Source organism: Balaenoptera borealis (assembly GCF_965194805.1).
Source record: "Balaenoptera borealis genome assembly, chromosome: 3".
Lineage (NCBI taxonomy): Eukaryota > Metazoa > Chordata > Mammalia > Artiodactyla > Balaenopteridae > Balaenoptera > Balaenoptera borealis.
The window spans coordinates 131,218,184-131,244,031 of record NC_138866.1 but is presented as its reverse complement, the minus strand read 5'-3'; the positions used below and the strand labels follow the sequence as shown (position 1 = coordinate 131,244,031).

General features: G+C 47.2%; 1 protein-coding gene across 3 annotated transcripts in view; it reads left to right on the top strand.

Moving 5' to 3' along the window:
- The window catches only part of ATP10A (ATPase phospholipid transporting 10A (putative)), a 179,254-nt gene that overhangs the window by 137,626 nt on the left and 15,780 nt on the right, over window positions 1–25,848 (top strand). For all 3 annotated transcript variants that reach the window (XM_082385136.1, XM_082385135.1, XM_082385134.1), the window contains exons 7-13: window positions 1,852–2,104; window positions 5,196–5,413; window positions 6,799–6,993; window positions 9,452–10,016; window positions 15,602–15,705; window positions 15,786–15,912; window positions 20,993–21,177. In XM_082385136.1, coding sequence (XP_082241262.1) covers window positions 1,852–2,104; window positions 5,196–5,413; window positions 6,799–6,993; window positions 9,452–10,016; window positions 15,602–15,705; window positions 15,786–15,912; window positions 20,993–21,177 — 1,647 coding nt within the window. The remainder of the gene's footprint in view (window positions 1–1,851; window positions 2,105–5,195; window positions 5,414–6,798; window positions 6,994–9,451; window positions 10,017–15,601; window positions 15,706–15,785; window positions 15,913–20,992; window positions 21,178–25,848) is intronic.

Here is a 25,848-nt window from a genome sequence, read left to right as displayed (position 1 = left end):
ATGTTGTGTTAGTTTCTACTGTACAGCAAAGTGAATCAGCTTTACATATACATATATCCACTCTTCTTTGGCTTTCCTTCCCAGTTTCTACTGTACAGCAAAGTGAATCGGCTATACGTATACATATATCCACTCTTTTTTGGATTTCCTTCCCATTTAGGTCACCACAGAGCATTGACTAGAGTTCCCTGTGCTATACAGTAGGTTCTCATTAGTTATGTATTTTATATATAGTATCAATAGTATGTATATGTCAATCCCAGTCTCCCAATTCATCCCACCCCCCCTCCACTCGATTACTTCTTAAAAAAACGTGCATTTTTTTTAACATCTTTATTGGAGTATAATTGCTTTACAATGGTATGTTAGTTTCTGCTTTATTAACAAAGTGAATCAGTTACACATATACATATATCCCCATATCTCTTCCCTCTTGCATCTCCCTCCCTCCGGCTCTCCCTGTCCCACTCCTCTAGGTGGTCACAAAGCACCGAGCTGATCTCCCTGTGCTATGCGGCTGCTTCCCACTAGCTATCTGTTTTACATTTGATAGTGTATATATGTCCATGCCACTCTCTCACTTCCTTCCCCCTCCCCGAGTCCTCAAGTCCATTCTCTGTTAGGTCTGCGTCTTTATTCCCATCTTAAACCTACATTTTTATTTCAGAATAATTTTAAAGTTTACAGACAAGTTGCAAAAAATAGTACAGAGAGTTCCCATGTGTCCCTCAACCAGTGTGTCTTAATGTGAGCTTATTACATTTCTCTGGTACATTGTCAAAACTGAGAAACCAACTTTGGTACTTTGTCTCGAACAAAACTCCAGACGTCATTTGGATTCTACTAGTCTTTCCACTGATGTGCTTTTTCTGTTCCAGGAGTCAATTTAGGATATCACATTGCATTTTGCAGCATTGGTTATTATTATTACTATTATTAGTTCCCATACCTCCTGAACAATTCCCCATCACTAACTGAGAATCTATGCCCCAAAAGCCTGTAAGAGTGGAGAGGGGCAGTGAGCATCTCTGCCACCCTCCTTAGGGACACAGAGTGAACAGAAGATATTGGCTTAGCCTTTGCCTGGAAGGGGGGTTCTGCTGTCTTATATCACATGTACTTGAGTTCGTCCTGTAGTAGGTGTTGCGTTAACATATACTTAAGTTACCCAGAGAACCCAGTTAGTCTGGATGTGGTATTCTGAGCCCATAAGTATCAGTTCAATACTGTTACTCCACGGATAAAGAAAAAATTAAGCGTTGATTTCATGAAGGTTATTCTTGAATTGTCAAAGCATAACCGTGACTGTTCTTCTCAAAGCCTCTTCTCTCTGCTCTGTATTGTACAAGATCACAGAGATTGTCCTTCAGCACAGAACCAGCCTCTGAAAAGACTGTCTCTTCTGAGCTGTGGGGTTGTGTCTGCGGGACAGGCAGCTCCTGTCGCCGGGAGCCCCGGGACAGCCTGGGTGTGAGGTGACTTTTCTTATGAGGACTCTGAATGTGCCATGTGTTTTGTGTTTCTCTTTTCTCTTTTTCCTCTCCTAGCTTCTCTCAAGCACAACTTAGTAATATGAAAACGCTTGCTTCTATACAAGCCATGGTTTCCATACTTCCAGACACGATAGTGGATTTCCGCTCTGCAGTGGCACCATAGGCTGTCCTAGTTTAAACTCTTTGCCAATATCCTAATACTCTAACAATACTGACTCTAAGCCAACTTGTGTAAGCTCTGAAAGGTACAGTATAGTCCCTACTTACTTGGGGTTGTAGTTTTTGTCGTTTAAATTGGACTAAATCCGCAGTTCCCGGTCTTCACGGTCATTCATTCTATGTGCCTTGTGTCTCCTAGGTTTTGATCCCAATTTCCTTGTATGTTTCCATTGAAATTGTTAAAGTATGCCAAGTGTACTTCATTAACCAGGATATAGAGTTGTATGATGAGGAGACAGACTCGCAGCTGCAGTGCCGAGCCCTGAACATCACGGAAGACCTAGGGCAGATACAGTATATCTTCTCCGATAAAACTGGCACTTTAACCGAGAATAAGATGGTTTTCCGAAGATGCACTGTGTCTGGCATAGAATATTCTCATGATGCAAATGGTGAGTCTGGGGACGGGGTCTCCCAATCTGGGCAGGACCAGAGAGCTCCTGTATCAGAGTTGCATGCCCACGTGCCTGTGTGTGCGTGCGTGTACACATACACACACACACACACAGCTTCAGGGATTGATGATTTTTGAGGGAGAATAAAACAGAAAGGCTGTCAGAGCAACTCTGGACCAGCATCTATAGAAAAGGGCCCTCCTCATTGCTGATGGCGCCCTGCTCCCTGCACTATCTGGTGTGGTGGGCATCTGCTTAAACACTCATTTTCTGCCAGACAAGCAGAACCAAAGAGGGCAACCTTGAGGAACTCACCTCAGAGGCACCTGGTCTCTGTCACACCAAGAGGCAAAGAGATGTTTCCTTTGTCACGCATCAGTCTCCTTGTTATCAGCTGAAAATTCTCAGCAGGGCACTGGGCAGTTCATGCTGCGTTCTTTCCTCTGGAATACGACCTCCCGGAGGGAAGTGTCACCTCACATTGGAATTTAGGCAGTCCCTCCTCCCACCTCTCCTTTTCTCATCCTTGGCTGCCTCCCTCTGTCCCCTCTGAACATACAGGGGAGCCATCTGCTTCCTAAGTCGAGGGGTGACTGGAGCCAGCTGCCCACCCAAACCAGGAGGGGGTCCCTGCACCACAGAAGTGTCTCTGGGGCCATCGTGCCTCTGAGAGAGAGGACACCTGCTCTGCAACCAGGACTCCCCTTCTTTCCTGGAACAGCATCTGAGAACATCAAAGAAACCTTGCCACAGAAACAGAAGCAAGTACAGAATAGGGGGACAACATGGGGGCATCAATAGGAAGCTGTTCTTTAGGGGCATTTGGTGGGAAAGATCTGCTGGAAGCATGAGATTTTTGTGAGTTTTATAAAACCAAGAATTATCATGATATCCACTATATCCTCCATGATAAAAGGAATCATATTAACAGAAGGCATAAGAATGTGTCCAATTTGTTTAATGTTTTATTTGCCACTCAAAAAAACCGGTCAGGAACAGTGTCCCATCCGCCCACCTGCCTCCCTCTCTGGCTCTCCCCTTCCCTGACTCCTCAGGCTTGTGCAGAAGAGCTTGGGGGACTGAAAGCAGACCTCATCCTGCTTGTAAAGGAGTCAGAGGACCAGGTCTGAAGTCGGCCTTCGAACTGGAACTGAGGCTCTGGGGGCAGAATCCCAAGTAAGATCACAGAAGGATTTTTACAGTTGTCAGATGCTTGCCATAAAACCAAAGGGGTCCATCGCCCCCAGAAGACACAGGAAAGCATTGCTGGGGAAGGTGGAAACAGCCAGGTGTCTCTGCAGCATGTTTTAAAGAAGAGCTGTGATCAGTGACTGATGGGCCCCTGGGCGGGCACCCTTCGCAGCTGCTCCCATGGTCCGACCTCTCAGATCTGTTAGTAAAATGAATGCAGGCGGGTTTGGCTGTGAGTACAGAGCCCAGCTCACGCGTACCTGAACCGGCCACACAGACCATGGGCGTGTTCCTCTCTACCTCGTGTCCTGGTGACAGTGCAGGACATCACCTGCTCCTTGTCCCCATCTTCCCAAAAGAGCCCGAGGGCATCGCTGAGGCCATTGCTGCCTGGTCGCAGAGCACAGACACACCAGCAGTGGCCTGAGGGATGTCTGCTTTCAGGCTAACATCTGATCACTGCTGTGGGAGGGTGGGTGGGCAGATGTGCCCTTGGGAGGCTGACACCATGCTCATAATGTCCAAGCCTAGGAGCTAGACAGGCCCAGTCCAGGCTTTGCCCTTCCTTGCCATCCATTCACCACCTCACTGCCAGGGGGAAAAGGGGGCGGGTGCAGGAGTTTTCTCCTGGAATTAGGAGCTCCCTGAGGTGGAATCCTGGGGTTGGCAGTTACCCGGCCTGGTGGCCATGGGCAGGTGACTTCCCTTTCCTTATCTCTAAAGAAAAGTCTTCCCAAAGAAGAAGCTGAGTTCAAGGCCTGGCCCACAGGACAGACCGCACCATGGCATGCCCAGACGGGGGGCCCTTCTCTTAGCCCCTCACACGGGCCACCTCCTGTTAGGATGCCTTGTGTTGCCACCCAGCACCGGGCCTGCCCTGGAAGTTCTTAAGAGTTGCTTGTTTGGAGTGAGTGGTCCCTATGGATAGTCTCCTGTTGCTCACATATGATGGAGAAGCTGAACTAACTGGGCAAAGCCAGGAACACGTGTTGAGAGCCCTTGTTAGCAAGAACAGCAGCGTGGGTACACTTCTGTGATTCACTGAGAGCCCTGGAGGGCTCAGGGACTGTCGCTCCCCGGTGCCCCCTAAGAGCCAAGCACAGCATCACAATCACCGTCTTCTTCAGTGGAGCTCTGCTTGCTGGGTCTGAACTCTGGCAGCATTCTTCCATGCTGTACAACCCCAGGAGGATGTGAGCCTCTCTGCTGCTAAGCGCTTCATCCTCATGGGGTGAGTGCAGACAGCACCTACTCCCCACCTGACGTTGAGCAAGGAGCCCTCTCAGGAGAGCACCGTCAACACAGCCTGAGAACCGTTATTTCTGCTTGACTGCAAGGCAGATGCTCAATGCGTGATCTGTCCTGACAGCCCCAGTAAGCAGGTGGCCCTGTGACCCTGGCATGAAGGTCAAAGCCTGGAACCCAGCTACTCTGTGGGCCTCCCAGCCACCTGCCCACCCACCCCATTCACATGGGGGCTCCCCCTGAACAGAGGGGCTGTATGTGAACCCATCTCCACCCACATGTGACTTTTTGTGGGATGGGGTGGCCCCTTTGCCATCATGGGCGGGACCTGAGCTTTGGCATCCCATGGGCCTGGGTGCCACCTCGACCCCCTGCCCCTGCATCCCGTGACCTTAACAGCTGAGACTCAGTCTTCTCATCTGTGACGTGGGGTTGAGAACATAAGCCCCATCGGGTTCACTGAAGGTGCATGTAAATGAGAACATCCCCCATCCCTCAGTGGAAACCCCTGTCAAACATGGCCTCGCCATCAGAGAGCAAGGGTGGCGAGGGCCCGGGGTCCCCTGCTGGATGCCTTGTGGAAGTGGAACCTAGACCCCTCAGTGTCACACCCAGCCTCCCCACGATGTCACTTTGTGCCCCTCCCCCACAGCCCGGCGTCTGGCCAGGTACCAGGAGGCAGACTCGGAGGAGGAGGAGGTGGTGCCCAGAGGGGGCTCGCTGCCCCAGCGCAGCAGCACCGGGAGCCACCAAAGCATCCGAATCGTGCATCGGAGCCAGAGCACCAGGTCACACCGGCGCACCAGCAGCCGTGCCGAGGCCAAGAGGGCCAGCATGCTGTCCAAGCACACAGCCTTCAGCAGCCCCATGGTGAGTCCCACAGCCCTCCTTCCCGCTGTCACCTCCCCCAGTCACCAAAAGTGTCTGTACTTCACTGCGGGGTTACCTCTTCAGTTAGGGGATGTTTTTCTGTCCAGTGCCTTCTTCCCACACTGCTGTACCTTTTCCAAAACACTGATTAGGTCCCCTTACCAGGCTTCTCAGGCTGGGGACTGCCGATGACTCACCCAAGAGGGTGACAGAGAGGAAGTCCGTCCTGCCCTATGAAATGAGTAAAACATCAGGGCAAGATGACAACTGTGAAAAAGCAAAGTCAAATTTAAAAAAAAAAAGTTTTAATGAGATGAACCCAAATCCCTCCTTTGCCTTGTCAGTCGCCCAAACATTTATGGACCATTCTCATCCGGCAGGGAAATTTCCAGAAGTACATGAGTGACAACCTCTAAAAGATCCTTTCACTTCTAAAATTTGTGAAGACCAGAGAGGGAGAATCCGTTTTGTTCACGTATGGTGGCCTCATTCTTTTATGTCCTTCAAAACCCATATAAGAAGGTGCCATTTGAATAGAGGTCATCTAGACTTGTGGTCACTGATTGTTGGGTTTACATGGGGCACGTGGGCGAGGAGCTCTCACCCGAGCAGCAGAGAGGCTGTGTTGGAGAAGTTTTTCCTGACATCAATTTCACAATCAATATGGGTCAGAAGTATTTGAAATGTCGCAACTTTCTGACCTAGGAAGTTAGTGATTCAGTGAAAGATTTCTGTGCATAGAAGCTTATCAGTGTGTTATTTACATCAATAAAACAGCGAAAAAATGTACCCAGTGATAAAGGAATGGTCAAATAAATTATGGTATGTCCATTTTGAAGCCGTTAAAAATTATATTTTCAAATGGCTATTAAAGGCCTGGTAAAGTTGAGGCAATATAATGTTTTTGGGGAAATGGAAACTGCCAATTTATGTATAAAATATTTTGATTAAAAATGTAAATGTATAGAAAAAAGACGAAGGAAAGGCAGAGAAGTGTTTTTTAGAAAGTATATATTACTGTGAGGTGGTGTGATACAGATCTATTACATTTTCCCTGTTATTCTCTTATTTTTCCAAATCTTTCTGAGTAAGATATGTTACTTTTATAATAATATATTTTCTTGGAGGTATTATTTTATAAAAAGAACATGTGTACCTTCTTATATATAAGAATATATGCATTTCATTTCACATGTTAGCTGTATATTCTTATACAATCAAGATTATACATAATTTGTCATTATAAAATGACATGTGTATATATGAGGTGAAGGTCTGTTTACAGCTTCTAGTAAAATCAAGGTGCCCTAAATAGTCAAGCACTAAAAGGACACTTGGCAGGTCACTGGGTCAGACTGACCCTTCGGCCCCTGTGTTCTTCCCAGGAGAAGGACATAACGCCCGACCCGAAGCTGCTGGAGAAGGTGAGCGAGTGTGACAGGTACCTGGCCTTTGCAAGGCACCAGGAGCACCCACTGGCCCACCTCTCACCTGAGCTGTCTGACATTTTCGACTTCTTCATTGCACTCACCATCTGCAACACAGTGGTGGTCACGTCCCCGGATCAGCCGCGACAAAAGGCAAGTTCTGGAGCATCGTACTGCGAGCCCGCAGAGCCCCTCCCCCTAGGTGTGGCCCCACTGGTGTCAGTCTTCCTGAGAGGGAGCAGGCTTCCCTGTCCTGCAGGAGCCTGGTCTCTCAGCACCACTCTCAGGTTTCAGGGGGTGCACTGGGGGCTTCAGACGGGGCAGACCAGCTCAGTAGCTCTGCGGTGACATCCCCAGACTGCAGTGGGCAGGTGCCAGGATTGTGGCAAAGAGGGAGAGGGCAGCCAGCCAGAGATAGCTACTGAGCCCGGGATGAAAGGGGCACAGAGCATACAGGCGTGGCCCAAGGTGGGCAGTGGCAGGAGGGTGGCTGCCCTCCATGCCGACCAGAGCCTCAGGGTCCTAGATTCTTACATGAGAGGGGACAGGATGGGCTGGGGCCCAGACTCTGGGAGGAGCCGCCTGGACTTGCATCCTGACGACACTATAAGCTGGTCCCCTCCTGTGTCTTTGTCACCTTGTCTGGGATGTGGGGGCGGTGGTGGGATTTAGGGAAAGGTCTCAGAGTAGAGTTTGGCACATAGTAAATGTATTTGATGTTAATAAAGGCCTTTAACATTGGCATTCAGGAAGTGGTTGAGAATCAGTGGGAAGTTACTTCGGGCGGTAGAAACATAGCAACACCCAAGTTGGGTTTTGTTTGGGTTAACATGAAGGTTCTCTCCAAAGAGAGTAAGGTTTTATGTGTGAAAGGAACCTCTATAACTCAATCGCTCCTCCGGGTGAACCAGGTGGTGTTGCAGGGGGTGGGGTGCACCTAAGCATGGCTGTGCGTCATGCAGCTAGGCAACTTTAAATGGATACAAATGAAGGTGCTCTAGGGCTGATGCACACTGTAGGCCTGTCCCCTGACCCCCCACTCTCCCAGACCCCTTCCCCTCCTCCTGGGCCAGCCCTTCCAGCAGGTTCTGCTGGTGAAGCCATTGGTGTGATGGAGGGTGAACAAGGGGCCCCTGCCCTCTCTGCAGCAGCAGCATATCTGGCAGCAATGTGACCCCCCTGTGCTCTTGCTCATACCCCACCAGCCTTTGAAGGCCCCAGTGGGCCTGGCGGATCCCAGGTGGACGGGCTCTGCCACTCAGAGACCACAGGCTTGTGCCATCAGCCCTGGATGGAGGCTGCTTCCTTTTGCAGCTCACCTCTCAGCAGCCTCGGCATCCCTCGTCTGGCCTCTGGGTTCTTCCGCCACCCTGTTCAGTCCCTCTGGAATACTTCCCTGAAGAGGGGTCTGGTTTCTAGGTTAGACCCTACCTGACTGACCTAGGCATTGTTGCAATTACTGAATAAGTGAGAGAGACCCCGACATGACTGAGGTGTGTGCCCATGGTCACACATGGAGTGAGTTCCATGTAGGGAGCAGAATCCTCAGACTGCACATGAACGTGTCTCTGGATGCATTTCTGTGCCCACGTATGGGTGGGTGCCACCTTCAAGGGCGTTTGGAGCCAGCAGGAGCTCTGGCATGGCTGCCCGAATCTCCCACTTGGATATATAGCAATATTTATAGTCAGTAGAAGACCAAAGAAAAAGCACCTTTATCAAAATTGGTCCTTTGTGCCTTGTTTTACCAAATGCCTGACTTTTCTGGAGGCTCTTACTATAATTCACAACTTCAGACCCATGGGCAAAATTGCAAAGATTAAGGGGTAACTATAATTCAATGGTTTGATTGTTTCAACATTTGCTCTAAATCCATTATCTAGCAGAAAATTAAAATAGGTATATTGTATCAGCATTAGCATACAGCACTCACTTAAATAAAGTGTTGCTTTGTTGCTCCATATTGAGCTTTTTGAAACTTTAACAATTGTATACATGTCGTTTTGTTGTTTTCAGTCCTCGTTAGAAAATATACAATTTATTGTGATTTTTTTAAACATTTGTTTAAGGACTTGGAGCCTGAATTTGCCTATGTATTTCATTTGTTTAGAAAGATTCTTTTGGGTTTGGGAAATTTTGTGTAAATTTAAGTTTTCTATGGACATAATTCAAAGGAATGTATAAATTGGTCTTTTGTTAAATGGTTTTTTTAATTGAAAAAAAAAAAAAAAGCCAGGGTTCATGCCAGGCAGTGGCAGGCCCACTCCTGGGAAGTTTCTGTAAAGCCATGGGCCACTGCAGTGAGGGGACAGTCCCAAAGCCTTGGGAACCACAGGCCACCCAATGCCCTGAGTCCATCCCGGGCCTTGGTCGTTGCTACCCTACAGTCACATCCTGAAAGAATGAATATAGCAGAACCTGTGTTGAGGTGGAGAGGAAGAGGCCAAGGGATAGTCTCAAGGAAGAAATGCTGACTCTGGTTGCAGTTTTCAGTGGGAAATGGGAAATCCGTATTCAGGCCCCCCTGGGGAAGTGGAGGGTGGCCCTAAGGGAGTCAGGGTGAGGCCTCTTGGGAGACACCTAACCTGTCTTCCAACTACTTCCCTGGCAGGTGAGGGTGCGCTTCGAGCTGAAGTCCCCGGTGAAGACAATAGAAGATTTCCTCCGGAGGTTCACGCCCAGCCGCCTGGCCTCGGGCTGCAGCAGCATTGGGAGCATGGCCACCAACAAGTCGGCGCACAAGTCCAGCCTCCTGTCCACGCTGGCCACCGACGGCACGCTGTTCCGGCTGGAGGAGAGGCTGGGCCCGCCGGCCCCGGCCCTCACCAGCAATGGCTACAGCAGCGGGGCGGACGGCTGGGCACCTGAGTGCTCAGCACAGGAGCCCGAGCCCGAGCGGGAGCTGCGCTACGAGGCCGAGAGCCCCGACGAGGCAGCGCTCGTCTATGCCGCCCGCGCCTACAGCTGCGCGCTCGTGGACCGACTGCACGACCAGGTGTCGGTAGAGCTGCCCCACCTGGGCAGGCTCACCTTCGAGCTCCTGCACACTCTGGGCTTCGACTCCATCCGCAAGAGGATGTCGGTGGTGATCCGGCACCCACTCACGGACGAGATCAACGTCTACACCAAGGGGGCTGACTCGGTGGTCATGGACCTCCTGCTGCCCTGCTCCACAGGTACCCTGTTCCCCTCCGCTAGCAGCTCCCCGCAGGGAGCAGTCCTGAGAAACCAGCCCCTCCCTCCAGTGGAGCTTTGCCTCTCTGGGTGGCCTTTTCCTCCTCTGAAGGGTTTGGACTAGAATTTGGGGGAGGGCCCAGTGGATGGAGGGTTTCAGTGCCTGAACCCACCTCAGAAGAATGGGGTTGGGGATTAATGGGGGTGAGGCCTAGCATCAGGTTTAAATCTGGGCAATGAAAGTTAAGAGCTTTTAGATTAGAAGTCCCAGAAGGTTCCTTTCTGCCCTGTGATTGCTTGGACCTTGGGCACCTATGAGGCCCAAGCCATGGTTTTTAGCCCATTTGTGGAGTGTTCTCAGGCCACAGCGAGGGCCCAGGTAGTGGGGGCTGCTCGCCTCTTGCCGCTTACAGCCAAGAACCTCCATCTTGCTCTCTTTTGCACTTGACTTCCATGTAACTTTCGGGTTGAAAAAGAGGGGTTCAGATACCACTGGTGTAGAGGGTGGAACTTTGTTTAGCAGAAGGGCTTGTACCTCTTTCCAGATACAAATGCTTCTGGGACTTGGAAGGGGGAGGGCCTGGGTCCCCACTAGTAAACCTAGTCACCCCTTCCTCTGTGCCCAGAGGACAAAGGAGGGCACATCTGACCTCCAGGGGAGAGAAGCAGGGTGGATGGCAGATGGCAGATGGGAGAGGGACCACTGCCTGACCCCCACAGCCTCCCTCTCTTCTGTATCCTGGAAACAGCTCTGGGTACCACCTGTGGGAAACCCTTACGCTGGATATGCCCTTCTGGGGCTCTGGAATGGAGCTAGGGGTTACCACTTTGCTTCCCATGGTCCTCTCACCATGATCTCAGTGCCTCAGAACAGGACTCCAGCTCCAGTTAAGGGAAAGTGCACTGGTGGATCTCTGCAGACAAATCCGTTTTCCTGTCACAGAGCTATCGCCTCCCAAAGGCAGCTGAGTGAATTGCAAATGCGTCTTTGAAAGCGGTTTGCATGGCCTTTCTTGAGGGTGACCTACTCCAGGGCAGGGTTTGCCTTCCCACCCCTGTGTTGGTTCTAGGGTGGATGTAGAATCCAATTTACAGGCTGATTTTGCATTCCAAGAGCCTCCTTCATTCTGAAATTTGATTTTGCATCCACGCAAAAGAAAAACAGATAGGTATGGCAATTATCTGAGCAGATTTTATTCTACTGCAAAAATATCACCTTTTTCCTATTCTACAGCCTTGTATTAAAGATAGTTTAATGGACCGCTGTGTTTCAGACTTTACTACATACAGTGGGTCATGGATAAGGTGAAAAGACTGGACCAGCTCTAGCAAGCAAGGGTGGGATGGGATGGCAGGAGAGGCTTACCCCCACCCCAGAGAGAGGGCAGGGAGCCTGCTGAGCTGTGCAAGGGACACGAGAGCAACCGAGAAGGCTGCAGCAGTGGCCACGCTTGTACTTGGCTGGCAGTGCACTTTTAAAAATGAGTAGAAAGCCTCAAATTTCTAGACAAAGCACAAACAAACAAAACTTCTATCAGAGTCAGCTTCAAGGTCAGGGGGTGAAGGGAGCCCTTGTGCAAGCTGGAGAGCATCCCAGACCCCTCCACCTGGTCCTGGGAGGAATTAACTACAGGTGAGAAAGAACAAAGCCATGGAACAGACAGGTTCAAAGCACAACATTACCCAAACCGTGACATTGAAGGGGGCACCTTAAAAATAAGCAGTTTATGTAGATCTCCACCTTCCTCTGGGAATTTCCAAGCAGTGTGCACTTCAAATAAGCTTGAATCAGTCAGAGCTACATGTAGAGACGCCAGGCAATTTAAGATTCAGGATGTTTAGAGCCCCCAGTGGTTTCCCAAGAAAGGGGATGGCTCTGGGGTAATCTTGAAGTTATCCACCAGTGACACCCTGACATTGTGCATAAATCATTCAACTTTCACTTTGGGGGTGGGGTGGGCGGGGTATGGAGCAGAGCAGGCTTGCAGATGGCCAAGCTGCTCTACCTGTGTGCAGGCGATAAAGTGAGGAGGGCACATGAGTGTCCAACATCTTTCTTCAAAAAGCTCACAACACTTTTACCAAAAACGGCACGAAAAGGCTAAGCTGATGGTGGATGGAGAATGTGTTGTGTTTTTAGGACGTGGCTATGTCTTGCCTGCCCTACCACTAGGTTGTGTGGGATCAGGTAGAGAGCAGGGACTCTACCCCACCCATTACCTTGCGGACCTCTGTTCAAATCCCAAGTCTACATTTATGGGCTGGGGTCACCCTGGACAAGTCACTCCTCCTGTGCCTCAGTTTCTCATCTGTACAAAGGAAATTAGGCTTCTGACCTCACAAGAAGCCCCTGTCCAAGCTCCTAGCACAGTGCTTAGTGTGTTATAGGCATAAAGCATAAGCTGGGTCCCTTTCCCTTCTCTCTGGTTTCTTTTCCTTAAGATTCACTTGCCTGAGGTTCAGTCCAGTGCCACTCTGTGTGGTTTCCCTTCCTTCCTTCCTTCCATTCCTTCCTTCCTTCCTTCCTTCTTCTTTCCTTCCTTCCTTCCTTCGTTGGGTCTTCATTGCTGCGCGCGGGCTTTCCCTAGTTGTGTTGAGCAGGGGCTACTCTTCGTTGCGGTGCGCAGGCCTCTCATTGCGGTGGCTTCTCCCATTGTGGAGCACGGGCCCCAGGCACACGACCTTCAGTAGTTGTGGCACATGGGCTCAGTAGTTGTGGCTCGTGGGCTCCAGAGTGCAGGCTCAGTAGTTGTGGTGCACGGGCTTAGTTGCTCCACGGCATGTGGTATCCTCCCAGACCAGGGCTCGAACCCGTGTCCCCTGCACTGGCACGCGGATTCTCAACCACTGCGCCACCAGGGAAGTCCCTGAGTGGTCTTTAAGACACAAAAGTTGTGATGGCTCCACCCTCCTCCAAGGGCAAGGATAGAGGGGGAGGAATGGGCAAGATGTGGCGGTCACAGCTTCTCTCCATGCTGGGCTGGGTGGGCTCCATCCCTCACAGAAACATGTCAGTGTGGTCTGTGACCACACCCTTGTCCAGGGCACCCTGGGTCCCCAGTGGCCCACCCTGCCTTCTCTCACTCATTAGTTTTGTTTGGACTAGTGTGGTTAAGGGCAGCATCACAGCCCCTGCACCCTGCTCCTGCCCTGGAATGCAACCTTCCCCTCCCCCTCTGGACAACTCAAGTACTTTATTAGTGTTAATTCCAGAGTCCCTCAGCTAGACATGTCTTTGCTCAAAGAACAGTCAGAATCTGGAATAATGTTATCACAATACCAGGAGTAAATGGTAGTCAAAATTAAGATGACTTTCAGTGTCATCTTTTCAGGAAATTTAAATTCCTAAAGCACAATAATCTAGGGCAGTGTTTCCCAACTCTCTCTCTTTTTTTCATTATTGCCCCCTTAAGGAGTCTTTTTAGATACTTTTTTTCTAATGGCCCTTCCATGACATTTTAATGCCACAGATATGCTGTATATGTGTTTATGTACTGTACATGTATCTGTGCTTTATACGTAATAAGATTTTTTGCCTCCAAGGGACTAGTCTTCGGTCTGTTGGGGACACTGTCTTCTCCATGAAGAGCACAGATCTAGAAGGTTAAGAGTGTTTCTCCCAGGTCCTGTGTGTCAAGGAGCTGACCTGGTTAGTAGACAGCCTTCCCCAGACCAGGGGCCTCACCACTGGAAAGTAGGGTTGCCAGATTTAGCAAAGAAAATATATTGAATGTCTAGTTAAAATTTAATCTCAGATAAACGACAAATAATGTTTTTAGTAAAAGTATGTCCTATGTGCTATTTGGGCATCTTATATTCTTTTTTTTTTGGAAGGTGTAAATTATTTCTCACCTTTATTCTTTTTCAAAAAATTTATTTTATTGATGTATAGTTGATTTACAATGTTGTGTTAATTTCTGCTGCACAGCAAAGTGCTTGTTATAGTTCCCTGTGCTATACAGTAGGACCTTGTTGTTTATCCATTCTATATATCTTTGCATCTGCTAGTCCCAAAACACCCAATCCATACCTCCTCTACCCCTCACCCCCTTGGCAACCACAAATCTGTTCTCTGTCTGTGAGTCTGTTTCTGTTTCATAGATAAGTTCATTTGTGCCATATTTTAGTTTCCATATATGTGATATCATATGGTATTTGTCTGTCTCTGTCCAACTTATTTCACTTAGTATGATAATCTCTAGGTCTGTCCATGTTGCTGCAAATGGCATTATTTCTTTTTTTTATGGCTGAGTAGTATTCCATTGTGTACATATGTACCACAGCTTCTTCATCCATTCCTCTGTTGATGGACACTTAGGTTGCTTCCATGTCTTGGCTATTGTGAATAGTGCTACAGTGAACGTTGGGGTGCATGTATCTTTTCGAATTATAGTTTTCTCCGAATATTTGGGCATCTTATATTCTGTCTGGCAACATTACTGGTGTAGGAGGATAGAAACTGCACTTTCTATTAAGTATGACTTTTTCTAAACGGGAAGTTTATACACTCACCTCCTGGACAAAAAGATGCCAGATCACTCTTAATGAGGTTTTGTTTATGTGAGATTCTCATTTCAACAAGGGATATTAGAAATAGTCAAAAATATTATGAGGTTCTTTTTAAAATAACATCTAACTTTTACTTTAAGTTTTATATTGAACCTGTAATCTATTGGCAAGTAATGAAGCAAGAGGTGGGCTAAATCTACTGGTGCAGATGTTTTCTGGGCGCCCTTTCTGGAGGCTGTTGGAGTAAATCACAGTGACGTGACGGGGCACCTGTGACATTCCTGCTTAATGAATTGCAACAAAATTCCTGCTAGCATTCCAGTTGCAGCTAGCTACAGTGAGGCAGAATGGGGAGGGCCACGTCGTCCTCACTGGCTCTGGAACACATTCACTCCTAACATACTTTTATCACACGAAAACTAAAGTGCCTTCTGCCTTCTCACTAACAATTATTGACCCAAAAACACGGTGGAGTTAAGAAGGTGTGTGTCACTTTGGCATGGATTCCACAGTGGTGAGGCTCAGAGCCAGCACTTCTGCAGTCTGGTAATAAACAGCAAGTCTGTTCCACATCTGGGTCTACAGAAAACAGAAAAGAGTGGATGTTTGGAAAAATCTTACTAGCTGATAGCTAATTTCTTAGTTGTTTGTGTGTGTGTGTGTGTGTGTGGTTAAAAAAACACAATATAAATTCACCATCTTAACCAGTTTTAAGTGTACAGTTCAGTAGTGTTGAGTATATTCATATTGGTGTGCAGCAGATCTCCAGAAATTTTCATCTTGCAAAACTGAAGCTCTGTACAACTCCTTTCTCCCCTCCCCCCAGCCCCTGGCATCCATCATCCTACTTTCTGGCTCTCTGAGTGTGATTACTTTAGGGACCTGAAAATGTGCCTGTTTTCTCTCCCTGGGTGAGAAGACTTCCCAGCTAGAACCTCTGATGGCGCTGAGCTCTCAGCTGCGGAAACTGCATATATGCAGACTCATTTCAACGGGCCAGGTGTCCTGGGAGTCCAGGCCATTTCACTGGGCTCTGTTGTTCTCACTCATCGTTGTTTCTGCTCTTACTCCAACCTAGATGACGCCAGAGGAAGGCATCAAAAGAAGATCCGGAGCAAGACTCAGAACTACCTCAACCTGTACGCGGTGGAGGGCCTGCGCACCTTGTGCATCGCCAAGAGGGTGAGTAGGCGTGGCTTCGCGGAAGGGGCGGGGCCGGTCACGGGGCTTGGCCTGGGCGCTCATCAGCGGGTCTCACCCAGGTTCTGAGTAAGGAAGAGTATGCCTGTTGGCTGAAGAGCCACTTGGAAGCGGAATCCGCCCTGGACAACCGCGAGGAGCTCCTGTTTCAGTCTGCCATTCGCCTGGAGACGAATCTGCATCTGTTGGGTAATTACGCTCTCCGGCGGGCGGGTGCCGCGGAGCCGGGTGGAGTTTGCAGCATCCTGGATGGAGAGGTGCCCTGGCTCTAGTCAGTGGCAGCTCTGCACACGCTAGGCTTGCTTAAGGACCCCTCTGGCCTGACGCTAGCGTGGCCCCCAGGCAGGGCTGTGCTCGATTGAACGTTCTCCCCGTGGCCCGTTTCTGGGGCATTCTATGTGCCACCCTGCCAGGCACCACGACAGCGTCCAAACTGCCTCCCCTGAAACCCTGCTTTCCCACCAAAAATAGAGATGAGGAGCAAGGCTTCTCAACAACTGATGCGTTAAAGGATCCCCCCAGTCCCAGGAAACAAACAGAAACCGTTGGACTCGACAGGGCTGCATTTTACATCTAGTAAATATTTCACAGATTTGATTTGGGTGAAAAAAAAATGGGGCTCATTCTTACTAAATTGTGCCCATATTTGCTACTGAGTTCATGTTAGTATTTATAAAAGTATTTATTGCTTTAGTATTTATTTAATTTATTATTTAAAATATTTATTAATGTATGTATTAAATTAGCTGGATCTTTGTATACATGCTCTCTGTGCTCTCACCAGGAGCTGGTTGTGGTAGTGCTGTGTATACACACTCCCCATCTCATGGTGCTGGTGGTCAGATGGTGATACTCCTGGGGCATGAAGATACGGGGGATTCATCTTTCAACAAGAAAGGCCGTAATTCATTTGGCCCCCTTCATAGGCAAAGGCGTTGGGATATCTCTGTATCTACATACTTATATCTAATAGAATAGCTAATATTCAGATATTTAAGAGCACTACATATACATACTTTACACAATATTCTATTTCGCCTACGGTGTCCTGTACGAGGCCACGCACTATTCAAAAAAGCCCGAAGATCCAGAGGCCCAGAGGCATCCTGAACGGTACTCAGGAGGTGAATTAAATGAAACACTTGGAAAATGGCTGTGCCTCCTCTAGATTGCCAGGTTTTGATTTCCTGAACTAGGACTGTTCACATCTGGAACGTGCTTCTCCAAAGGACACTGTTGATAGACCCGTGGGATGGGAGGGGGTCCGCTGGTTGTCATGGCCCCCCCTCTCTGCAGGGTGCTCTCCCCTGGGACAGCTCTCCTCCCCACCAAGCTCTAACGTCTTGAATGGAGTGAAATCCGCCTCCCGGTACCTTCTTCCAGGGGGCGCTGGTCCTACCCTCTAGAGCAATGCAGATAAAATCTCTTCCCTTTTCCACAGGATGAGACCTTAACTGTTTGAGAACACAGCTGTGAGTCCCTGAGCTGTCCCTCCTCTGCCTGTCTTTGCAGGCACTCCTTTCTTTCCTTCTTTCAGAGTCTAGGAGCCCTGGCTCAGTTGTCCAGTCCTGGCTCTGCCGCTTACTGGCCATGTGAGCCTGGACACTTGCATCCCAGTTTCCTTATCTGCCAAGTGGACGTAATAGTTCTGTGAGGGTGAGCAGAGGGGATGCAGCAAAGCACTGAGCAAGGTGCAGGCACTGGGTCCAGCCCCACATAGCTGCACGGTGAAGGTGATGAAGCTCGAGTTACTGCTTCCATACCTGTGTGGCCTGGCTGGCATCTTCTGCACAGACTCTCTGCTGATTGGGACCACAGAAATGGCAAACGCACTAATCAGCCTTCCTCCCGCAAGCCAGTTCTTTTTTTTTTTTTTTTAAATGCTGTTAACATTTTTTTTAATTAATTAATTTATTTATTTATTTATTTTTGGCTGTGTTGGGTCTTCGTTTCTGTGAGGGCTTTCTCTAGTTGTGGCAAGCGGGGGTCACTCTTCATCGCGGTGTGCGGGCCTCTCACTATCGTGGCCTCTCTTGTTGCGGAGCACAGGCTCCAGACGCGCAGGCTCAGTAGTTGTGGCTCACGGGCCTAGCTGCTCTGTGGCATGTGGGATCTTCCCAGACCAGGGCTCGAACCCGTGTTCCCTGCATTGGCGGGCAGATTCTCAACCACTGCGCCACCAGGGAAGCCCCTGCAAGCCAGTTCTTAAACATGTACCATCCCCTACAACCTGGAATGTTTATGGTTCAAATGATGAAGCCAAGCTGGAGAGCAGGAGAACCCCCACCTCAGTGCTCACCACTGCTTCATCCATGGGCACCGTGCTCCAGCTCCTCTGATTTGTATTTGAGAAATGTGAAGTCAGCTTTTATATTTTTAATATCCCATGCCAAATACCCCTTTTTAAACCTTTTCATTTAGGTTCTTACATTAAGTAACATCAGAGAGCCACAGGGCAAGGATTGTCATTCCCCCTGTGTTCTTGAAATTTTCTTTTCCATAATGTTCTGGCCAAGAACCTAAATTCAAAATACAACATTCTGCTCACTCTCCCCAGCGTTCTTGCTGGTTTCTCCAAATGTCATCTGAAACTTCCCAGTTGGTGAGATTTTTCCCCTCCATTGAAAGCTACCTGACATCTGAGTGCAGTGAAATAAGGTGGCATTAGCTTGAACCCCACTAACTACCCTGATTATAATACTCAAAATACCAGGTTCTCCCAAGGATCAGGTTGTAAAGAAGGTGACATTTATTCAAAGTCACATAAATTATATTACAAACAAGCTACCTTGGAGAGCTGAAAAGAGATACTAGGCTTCCAGATCGTTTTAAAAGGACTGTTCCTCAGATTGCCTCTTTATTCTCAGCCATAGTTCACACTGAGACAGACATGCTTTCCACAACTATATTTCTAAGTTCATTAATATCCTGTGTTTGATTGAAACATGCACGTTATATAGGTGAGGGGCAGTCAAGTGACCCAATTAGGAGCCCATTACTTTGGCCAATAAGCTCCTGAAATAAAGAAGGTATGTTTTCAAGGTGTTAGGTTTTCCCTGAAAAGAGGCAGACTTCCTCTGGATGGGAATTTATCAGCGAGGTCTTCCTTGCTTTCTTTCTTGGTGGACACTTACCAAGGAGCCCTGGCTGAGTGGCCAGAGTACAAGGATGGGAGATAGAAGGCCTTTCTGCAGAAAATCCCCATCTAGTGAAGAGTGGGTAGTTGGTTGAGTTGTACACAAAGCACCGCATTGTAGGAAGTGCTATCCTAGAGCAGACATGCAGCTCAGAGGTTTGGATCAGAGACATACCATAAGGGGAATGCTGGCCCTTCCCTGGCTAACTCACTTCCCTCACCCTGCTTTCCACACCTGTGTTGTGGGGATCATTGTAGTTCTCACATCTTAGGGAAGCTGTGAAAACTTTTTCTGGCATATAGGAATCCATCAAGGTTAGCCATGGTTATGATTATTCCACAATCATTATTATTAAGTATGAATAAGACACTATGAACACGCAGAGGTGGCAAGATCATCCCTTCCTCTTTCCCCCACATCAGGGAACATATCGTAGCAGAAGTGACACTTAGGATGCACTGAGAGATGTCGACTCTGTTGGATGGTGAAGATAAGAAGCCAGAGATGTACACTTTATTCTAATGCTAGAGCCACAGAGCTGGGGAAGTGGAGAGGGGCCAGGAGGGTGGTTAGGGTCATGCTCACCATGAGCAAGCATCATAAAGAGGTTCCATTCCTAAGCAGACCTTGAACCCCACACCCCTGCCTGGTCCTTCCTGGGAGGACTTAATGGTTCAGAGCAGAGGAAAGCTTGGGTGCAATGTCCCCTCCTCCTTTCTGGGTCCTTCCCAAGTTACCACTTAGCCTTCTGGTGCATTCATCAAGTGTGGGGTAGGCCCAGGTCCAACACCCCACACAGGCTGCATGAGATGGAAGAGAGAAGACAACCACTTGCCCCTGAGGGGGGCTTCTGGGGAGTTGGTGACACTGTTTCCTGAGCTCAGGGCTGACTACACAGCTGTGTGATTTGTGAAAGTGCATCAAAGGGTATACTTAAGAAATGTGCACTTTTTGTACATGTGTTCTACCTTGACTCCTTCCTCCCCGCACCTGCCATCTCACCCATTCAAGGCAGAGAAAGGGAAGTGGTGTCTATCTTAGTCATTTCAGGCTACTTGAACAAAACTTCCATAGACAAGGTGGCTTAAACAGCAGACATTTATTTCTCAACAGTTCTGGAAGCTGGAAGTCTCAGGTCAAAGTGCTGGCCAGTTTGGTTCCTGAAAAGGGCTGTCTTCCTGGTTTGCAGATGGCTGCCTTCCTTCTGCATCCTCACACAGTGGAGAGAAGTCGTCTCCCTTGTGTCTTTTGCTGTGAGGGCACAAATCCCTTTCATGAGGGCTCCACCCTCATGACCTAATCACCTCCCAAAGGCCCGACCTCCTATTGCCATTACCTTGGGGATTAGGGCATCAACCTAGGAATTTTTAGGGGGGACACAAACATTCAGTCTATAACAGCATCCCAGCACAGGGAGCAGCGTGCATAAAAGAGAAAGGTAAGGCTGACAAGGAGGCCTCAGGCAATGCTGCACTTCTAGAAGGAAGGTGAGACCATCTCACCAAGTTGGAAATGGAGGGAAAAACAGGCTGGCCTAGAGGACACTTTTCTGCATTGAGTAGTATATTTTTCCCAATATACTGAGACCTGCACGGGAAAATCTGCCCCTTAATCATTATTTTTGTGGAAAAAACATTCAGGATAATGTTGCTTTCAAGAAATAGTGGGCCTTCGTGGTCTGTTTCGACAGCTAATGGTAAGCGTTGTTGAGAGCAAGCACTGTGGGTGTCATTCACCAGAAGCTTTCTGTGGGATGGATAAGTTTTAAAACTTTTCATCCCTCCGAATATGGTCACTCCCACCATCTCCCCACAAGCTTCGTTTCCAAGCTATCTGTAAAGTTAAAAGTTGGCTGCATGTTAGAAAGCATTGGAGGTGCTCTGTTGTACGTCCAGAGAATTATGTTCAGTGCCTCCCAGGTATCCCTACCGTGTGGAATCAAGAGCTAGTGAAGGTGCCCCCATGTCCTGAATGAGGAATCACCGAGTGCTTCCAGATAAGATGGACCACAGCAGGGCCCAGTCTGCAGGGTGGGGCCAGCACCTCTGCTGTGTCGGAGCGAGGCATTCATGCCGGTCAGGGTCAGGGCCCATGAGCAGAGGGCTTACCCACACCGTTGTACCTTTGACCAGGTGCCACTGGGATTGAAGACCGCCTGCAGGACGGAGTTCCTGAAACCATTGCTAAATTGCGTCAAGCAGGCCTGCAGATTTGGGTTCTCACCGGTGACAAACAGGAAACAGCCATTAACATCGCTTACGCCTGCAAACTGCTGGACCACGACGAGGAAGTCATCACCCTGAACGCCGAATCCCAGGTGGGTGGATGTTGGGGAGACCCGCTGTGCCTGGGCAGCCTCACACCCCACCAGCCCCAGAGCAGAGCAGGAAAGAATGCCTTCCATTTCTGGCAGCCGCTGTGAGGCGGGCCTTTGCTCTCTGCTCTGTTTGCACCTGTGTTGTGTTTCTGGCGCTCAGAACGTGCTTGTCATAGTCTTGGAAGATGTGGGATTTGCTGAGATTTCTTAGGAACGCGCATCTCGGCTTTATAATGCAAAATTCAACCCACTTTTTCCTGACATACTTTCCAGCCAACAGTATCAGAGAGTGTTCTTCATGAGGTCACATGGAGCCAGGGCAACGGTCCATTCTGCGTTGGCGTCCTCAGGATGGCATGTGTTGTCTCACGGATGCCCCAGTGGCATGTGGGTTTTCATTCGTCACATCTATTGACTGAAATCCCCAAGTGTGGAGGGTGAATCTCTTCCCATAGGCCCTGGCCGGGGCTCTGATTCCTCGAGTGACTGACTCTCCCTTGGAACATCTCCTCCAGCAGATGACAAAGTCTAACTTTTATGGATCATGCTCTAGGTGTCACACGTAAGATGTCCCTAATCACAGGATTTCTCCTTTATTTTCTTCTAAAACTTTTATAGTTTAGCATCTCAGCTTTAAACACAATCTGTTTTGTGTAGAATTTTGTCTAAGGTGTGAGGTTTACATCAAACTGCATTTTTCTGCATTATTCAGGCACCGTTTGTGGACAGTCTTTTTTCCACTAAACTGTCTTTACACCTTTGTTGAAAATCAATTGGTCCTATTTGTGTGGGTCTATTTCTAGACTTTCTATTCTGTTCCATTGATCTGTGTGTCTGTCCCTTCACCAAACCATGCTGTCCTGTGGGTTTTTAAATGTCTTAAAATAGGCAGTGTTTTGTTTAATTTCCAAGTGTTTGGAGTTTTCCTATTTTCTTTCTGTTACTGATTTCTATTTTAAACCTATTTTATTGATTTCTATCCATTATTGTCATAGAATATGCTTTTTATGATTTTAATTCTTTCATATTAATTTTTTTTAATGACCCAGGGTATGATCTATCTTGGTGAATGTTCATATGCATATGAAAAGAATGTGTGTTCTGCTGTGTTGTTGGCTGGTATATCAATTAGATCCAGTTGAGAGATGGTACGGTTCAATTTTTCTATAATAGGGGTCAGCAAACTGTGGCCTACAGGTCAAATCCAACCTACCACCTGTTTCTGTAGAGTTTTATTTGAACACAGCCTTCCCCATGTTTTTATATACAATCTTTGGCTGTTTTCATGCTATAATGGCAGTTTTGAGTAGTTGCCACAGAGACTGAATGATCTGAAAAGCCTGAAATAATTTACTCTGGCCCCAAATAGCTACTCCAGCTATTTTGATTTCTGTTTGCATGGCATACCTTGTTTGATCCTTTAGTTTTTAATCTACCTGTAGCATTACATTTGAAATGAGGTGAGGTTTTTTGTTTGTTTATGGTTTTTTGGGTAGATCATGTTTTCATACATTCAGACAGTCCCTTTTAATTGGTATGCTTAGATCATTTACATTTATTATAATTATCAATATGTTTGGATTCAAGTCTACTATTTTATCTTTTGTTTTCTTATTATTCTCTGTTTTTTGTTCCTCCATTCCTTTTTCTACCTTCTTTTGGGTTATTTGAACATTTTTTAGTATTTCATTTTAATTTGTCTCTTATGTTTTGACATCACTTAGCTTTTTTTTAAATAAGTATTTTAATTAATTAATTAATTAATTTTTGGCTGTGTTGGGTCTTCGTTTCTGTGCGAGGGCTTTCTCTAGTTGTGGCAAGTGGAGGCCACTCTTCATCGTGGTGCGCGGGCCTCTCACTATCGTGGCTTCTCTTGTTGTGGAGCACAAGCTCCAGACGCGCACGCTCAGTAGTTGTGGCTCACGGGCCTAGTTGCTCTGCGGCATGTGGGATCTTCCCAGACCAGGGCTCAAACCCATGTCCCCTGCATTGGCAGGCAGATTCTCAACCACTGTGCCAGCAGGGAATTCCCCATCACTTAGCTTTTTTAGTGTATTTTCTAGGATTACACTATGCATACTTAAGTTGTCACAGTCTACTTAGAATCAATGGAATGAAGAAATCTTACCACTCCACGTGCCCCTTACTCTTCCCCCTAACGTTGAAGGTGTCATATATTACAACTGCATGAATTGAAATCCTCATCAGATATTATATTTTTTGCTTTCAATCTAAAAGCATATTTTAAAGAAATCAAGAGGAAAAGAATGGTCCATTATATTTAGTTAAAATAAATTATATTTACATAAATTAAATTATATTTACAATTTCTGTTGTTTTTCTTCCATTTCTGTTATTTCAGGTTTCCTTGTGGCACAATTTCCCTTCTCTAGGAAGAACTTCCTTTATCTATGTTTTAGAGTAGGTCCACTGGTGGCAAATGCTGTTGCTTTTCTTCATCAGAGAATGTCTTTATTTCACTGTGGTACCTAGTGAGAAATCAACAGTCATTTGAATCATTATTACCCCATAGCTAATGAATCATTTATATCTGGCTGCTTTCCCATGTTTTTCTTTGTCTATAATTTTAAGCACTTTCATTACGGTGTGTTTGGGCATGGATTTCTTTTGATTTATAATCTGGGACTTGCTAAGATTCTTTAATCTGTGGGGTTATGTCTTTCACCAGATTTCGTAAGTTTTCAGCCATTATTTCATCAAATACTTTTTCTGCACTGCACTTTCTCCTCTTCTTCTGTAAGACTGATGACATGAATATTGGGTCTTTTGTTATTTTCTCAAGGGTCCCGCAGGTGCTCTTCAGTTTTCAATTTTTTTTTCTCTCTTGTTCAAATTGGATAATTTCTCTTGATCTGTCTTTGAGATCACTGACTTTTTCTTCTGTTATCTCCATTCTGCTACTGAGCCCATTTAGTGGTTTTTTAAAAATAAACTTTTTATATAGAATGGTTTTAGATTTACAAAAAAATTGTGAAGAATAGTACTGTTTCACCTATACATAATTTTGCCTATTATTAACATCTTTACAATTTATAATATGATATTGATAAACAGTTACTTACTAAAATCTGTGCTATATTCGGATTGCCTTAATTTTTACCTAATGTCCTTTTTGTTTTCCAGAATCTCATTGAGAACCCACATTACATTTTCTTTAAATTAATTTATTTATTTGGCTGCGTTGGGTCTTAGTTGCAGCACGTGGGATCTTCGTTGCGGCACGTGGAATCTTTTGTTGCGGCACATGGGCTCTTCATTGCAGCACACAGGCTTCTCTCTGGTTGTGGTGCTCGGGCTCTAGAGTGTGCGGGCTCAGTAGTGGCAGCACGCAGCCTCTCTAGTTGTGGCACGTGGGCTCCAGAGTGCATGGGCTCAGTAGTTGAGGCACACAGGCTCTCTAGTTGTGTCGCGTGAGCTCTAGAGCGCACGGGCTCAGTAGTTGTGGTGCACGGGCTTAGTTGCCCCACGGCATGTGGGATGTTAGTTCTCCGACCAGGGATCGAACCCACGTCCCCTGCATTGGAAGGAGGATTCTTAACCACTGGACCACCACCAGGGTAGTCCCCAGGATCCACATTACATTTAGTCATCATGTCTCCTTAGGCTCTTACTGGCTATAACAGTTTCTCAGACTTTCTTCATTTTTGATGACCTTGACAGTTTTGAGGATAGATACATTCAGGTGATTCGTAGAATGTCTTTACATGGGAATTTGTCTGATATCTTTCTCATGATTAAAGTTATGAGTTTTGGGGAAGAAGACCACAGACGAAGGGCCATTTTCACCATTTCATCGCATCATATCACATAGCACATTCTATCAACATGACGTATCACTGTGGATGTTAATTTTGTCAGGTTTCTCCCCCGTAAACTAATTCTCACACTGTCCTCTCTGGAAGGAAGTCACTGTGCACAGCTCACAGAGAGTGTGGGGGTTATAATCCCCCTCCTTGAGCATGGAGAAATTATGTAAATTACTTATGTAATCCAATGATGGACACATAAGTGGAATCCAGTGAGCTTTTCATTTTCATTAATGTGTTTTGGGGGTTCTAAAATTTTTATTTGATTCCTCTTTATATCTTCTGTTTTTTGCTGAGACTTCCTTTCTATTCATTTCTAGAATTTTTTCTTACTTCTTGGAACACTTTTATAATGGCTGCTTCAGAGTCTGTCAGGTAATTGCAGTATGTGTGTCATCTTGACATTGGCTTGATTGTCTTTTACCACAGGCACTGAAAATTTCCTAGCTCTTTATATGCTAATAAATTTGGAGTTATGTTGTGGGTATTTTGAATGGCACTCTGATCATTTTAAATTTGGAGAATGTGGATTTTTTTAAGGCAGGATATCAGTCCTCTTGGGTGCAGCCTGCAGGCTCTGAACAGCCTTGGGGTGTTGATTTCAATGTCAGTTTTGTTTGGCCTTTGCCAAGCTGTTAGAATCTGTCTTACATTTTTGCCAAGCTCCCCCCTCCTGACAATTTTTCCAGTACTTTCTGATTCTCTGGGACTCCCTCTGGCATGAAAGCTGGGGTTTGAGTTACCTTGATCTGCTTTGTACTTCTGCACCGACTTTCAGGGCCAAGTGGTGGCAGGACAGACAGAAAGGAGGGCAGCCGTTGCCTTGCTGTCCTGGGGCCACAGC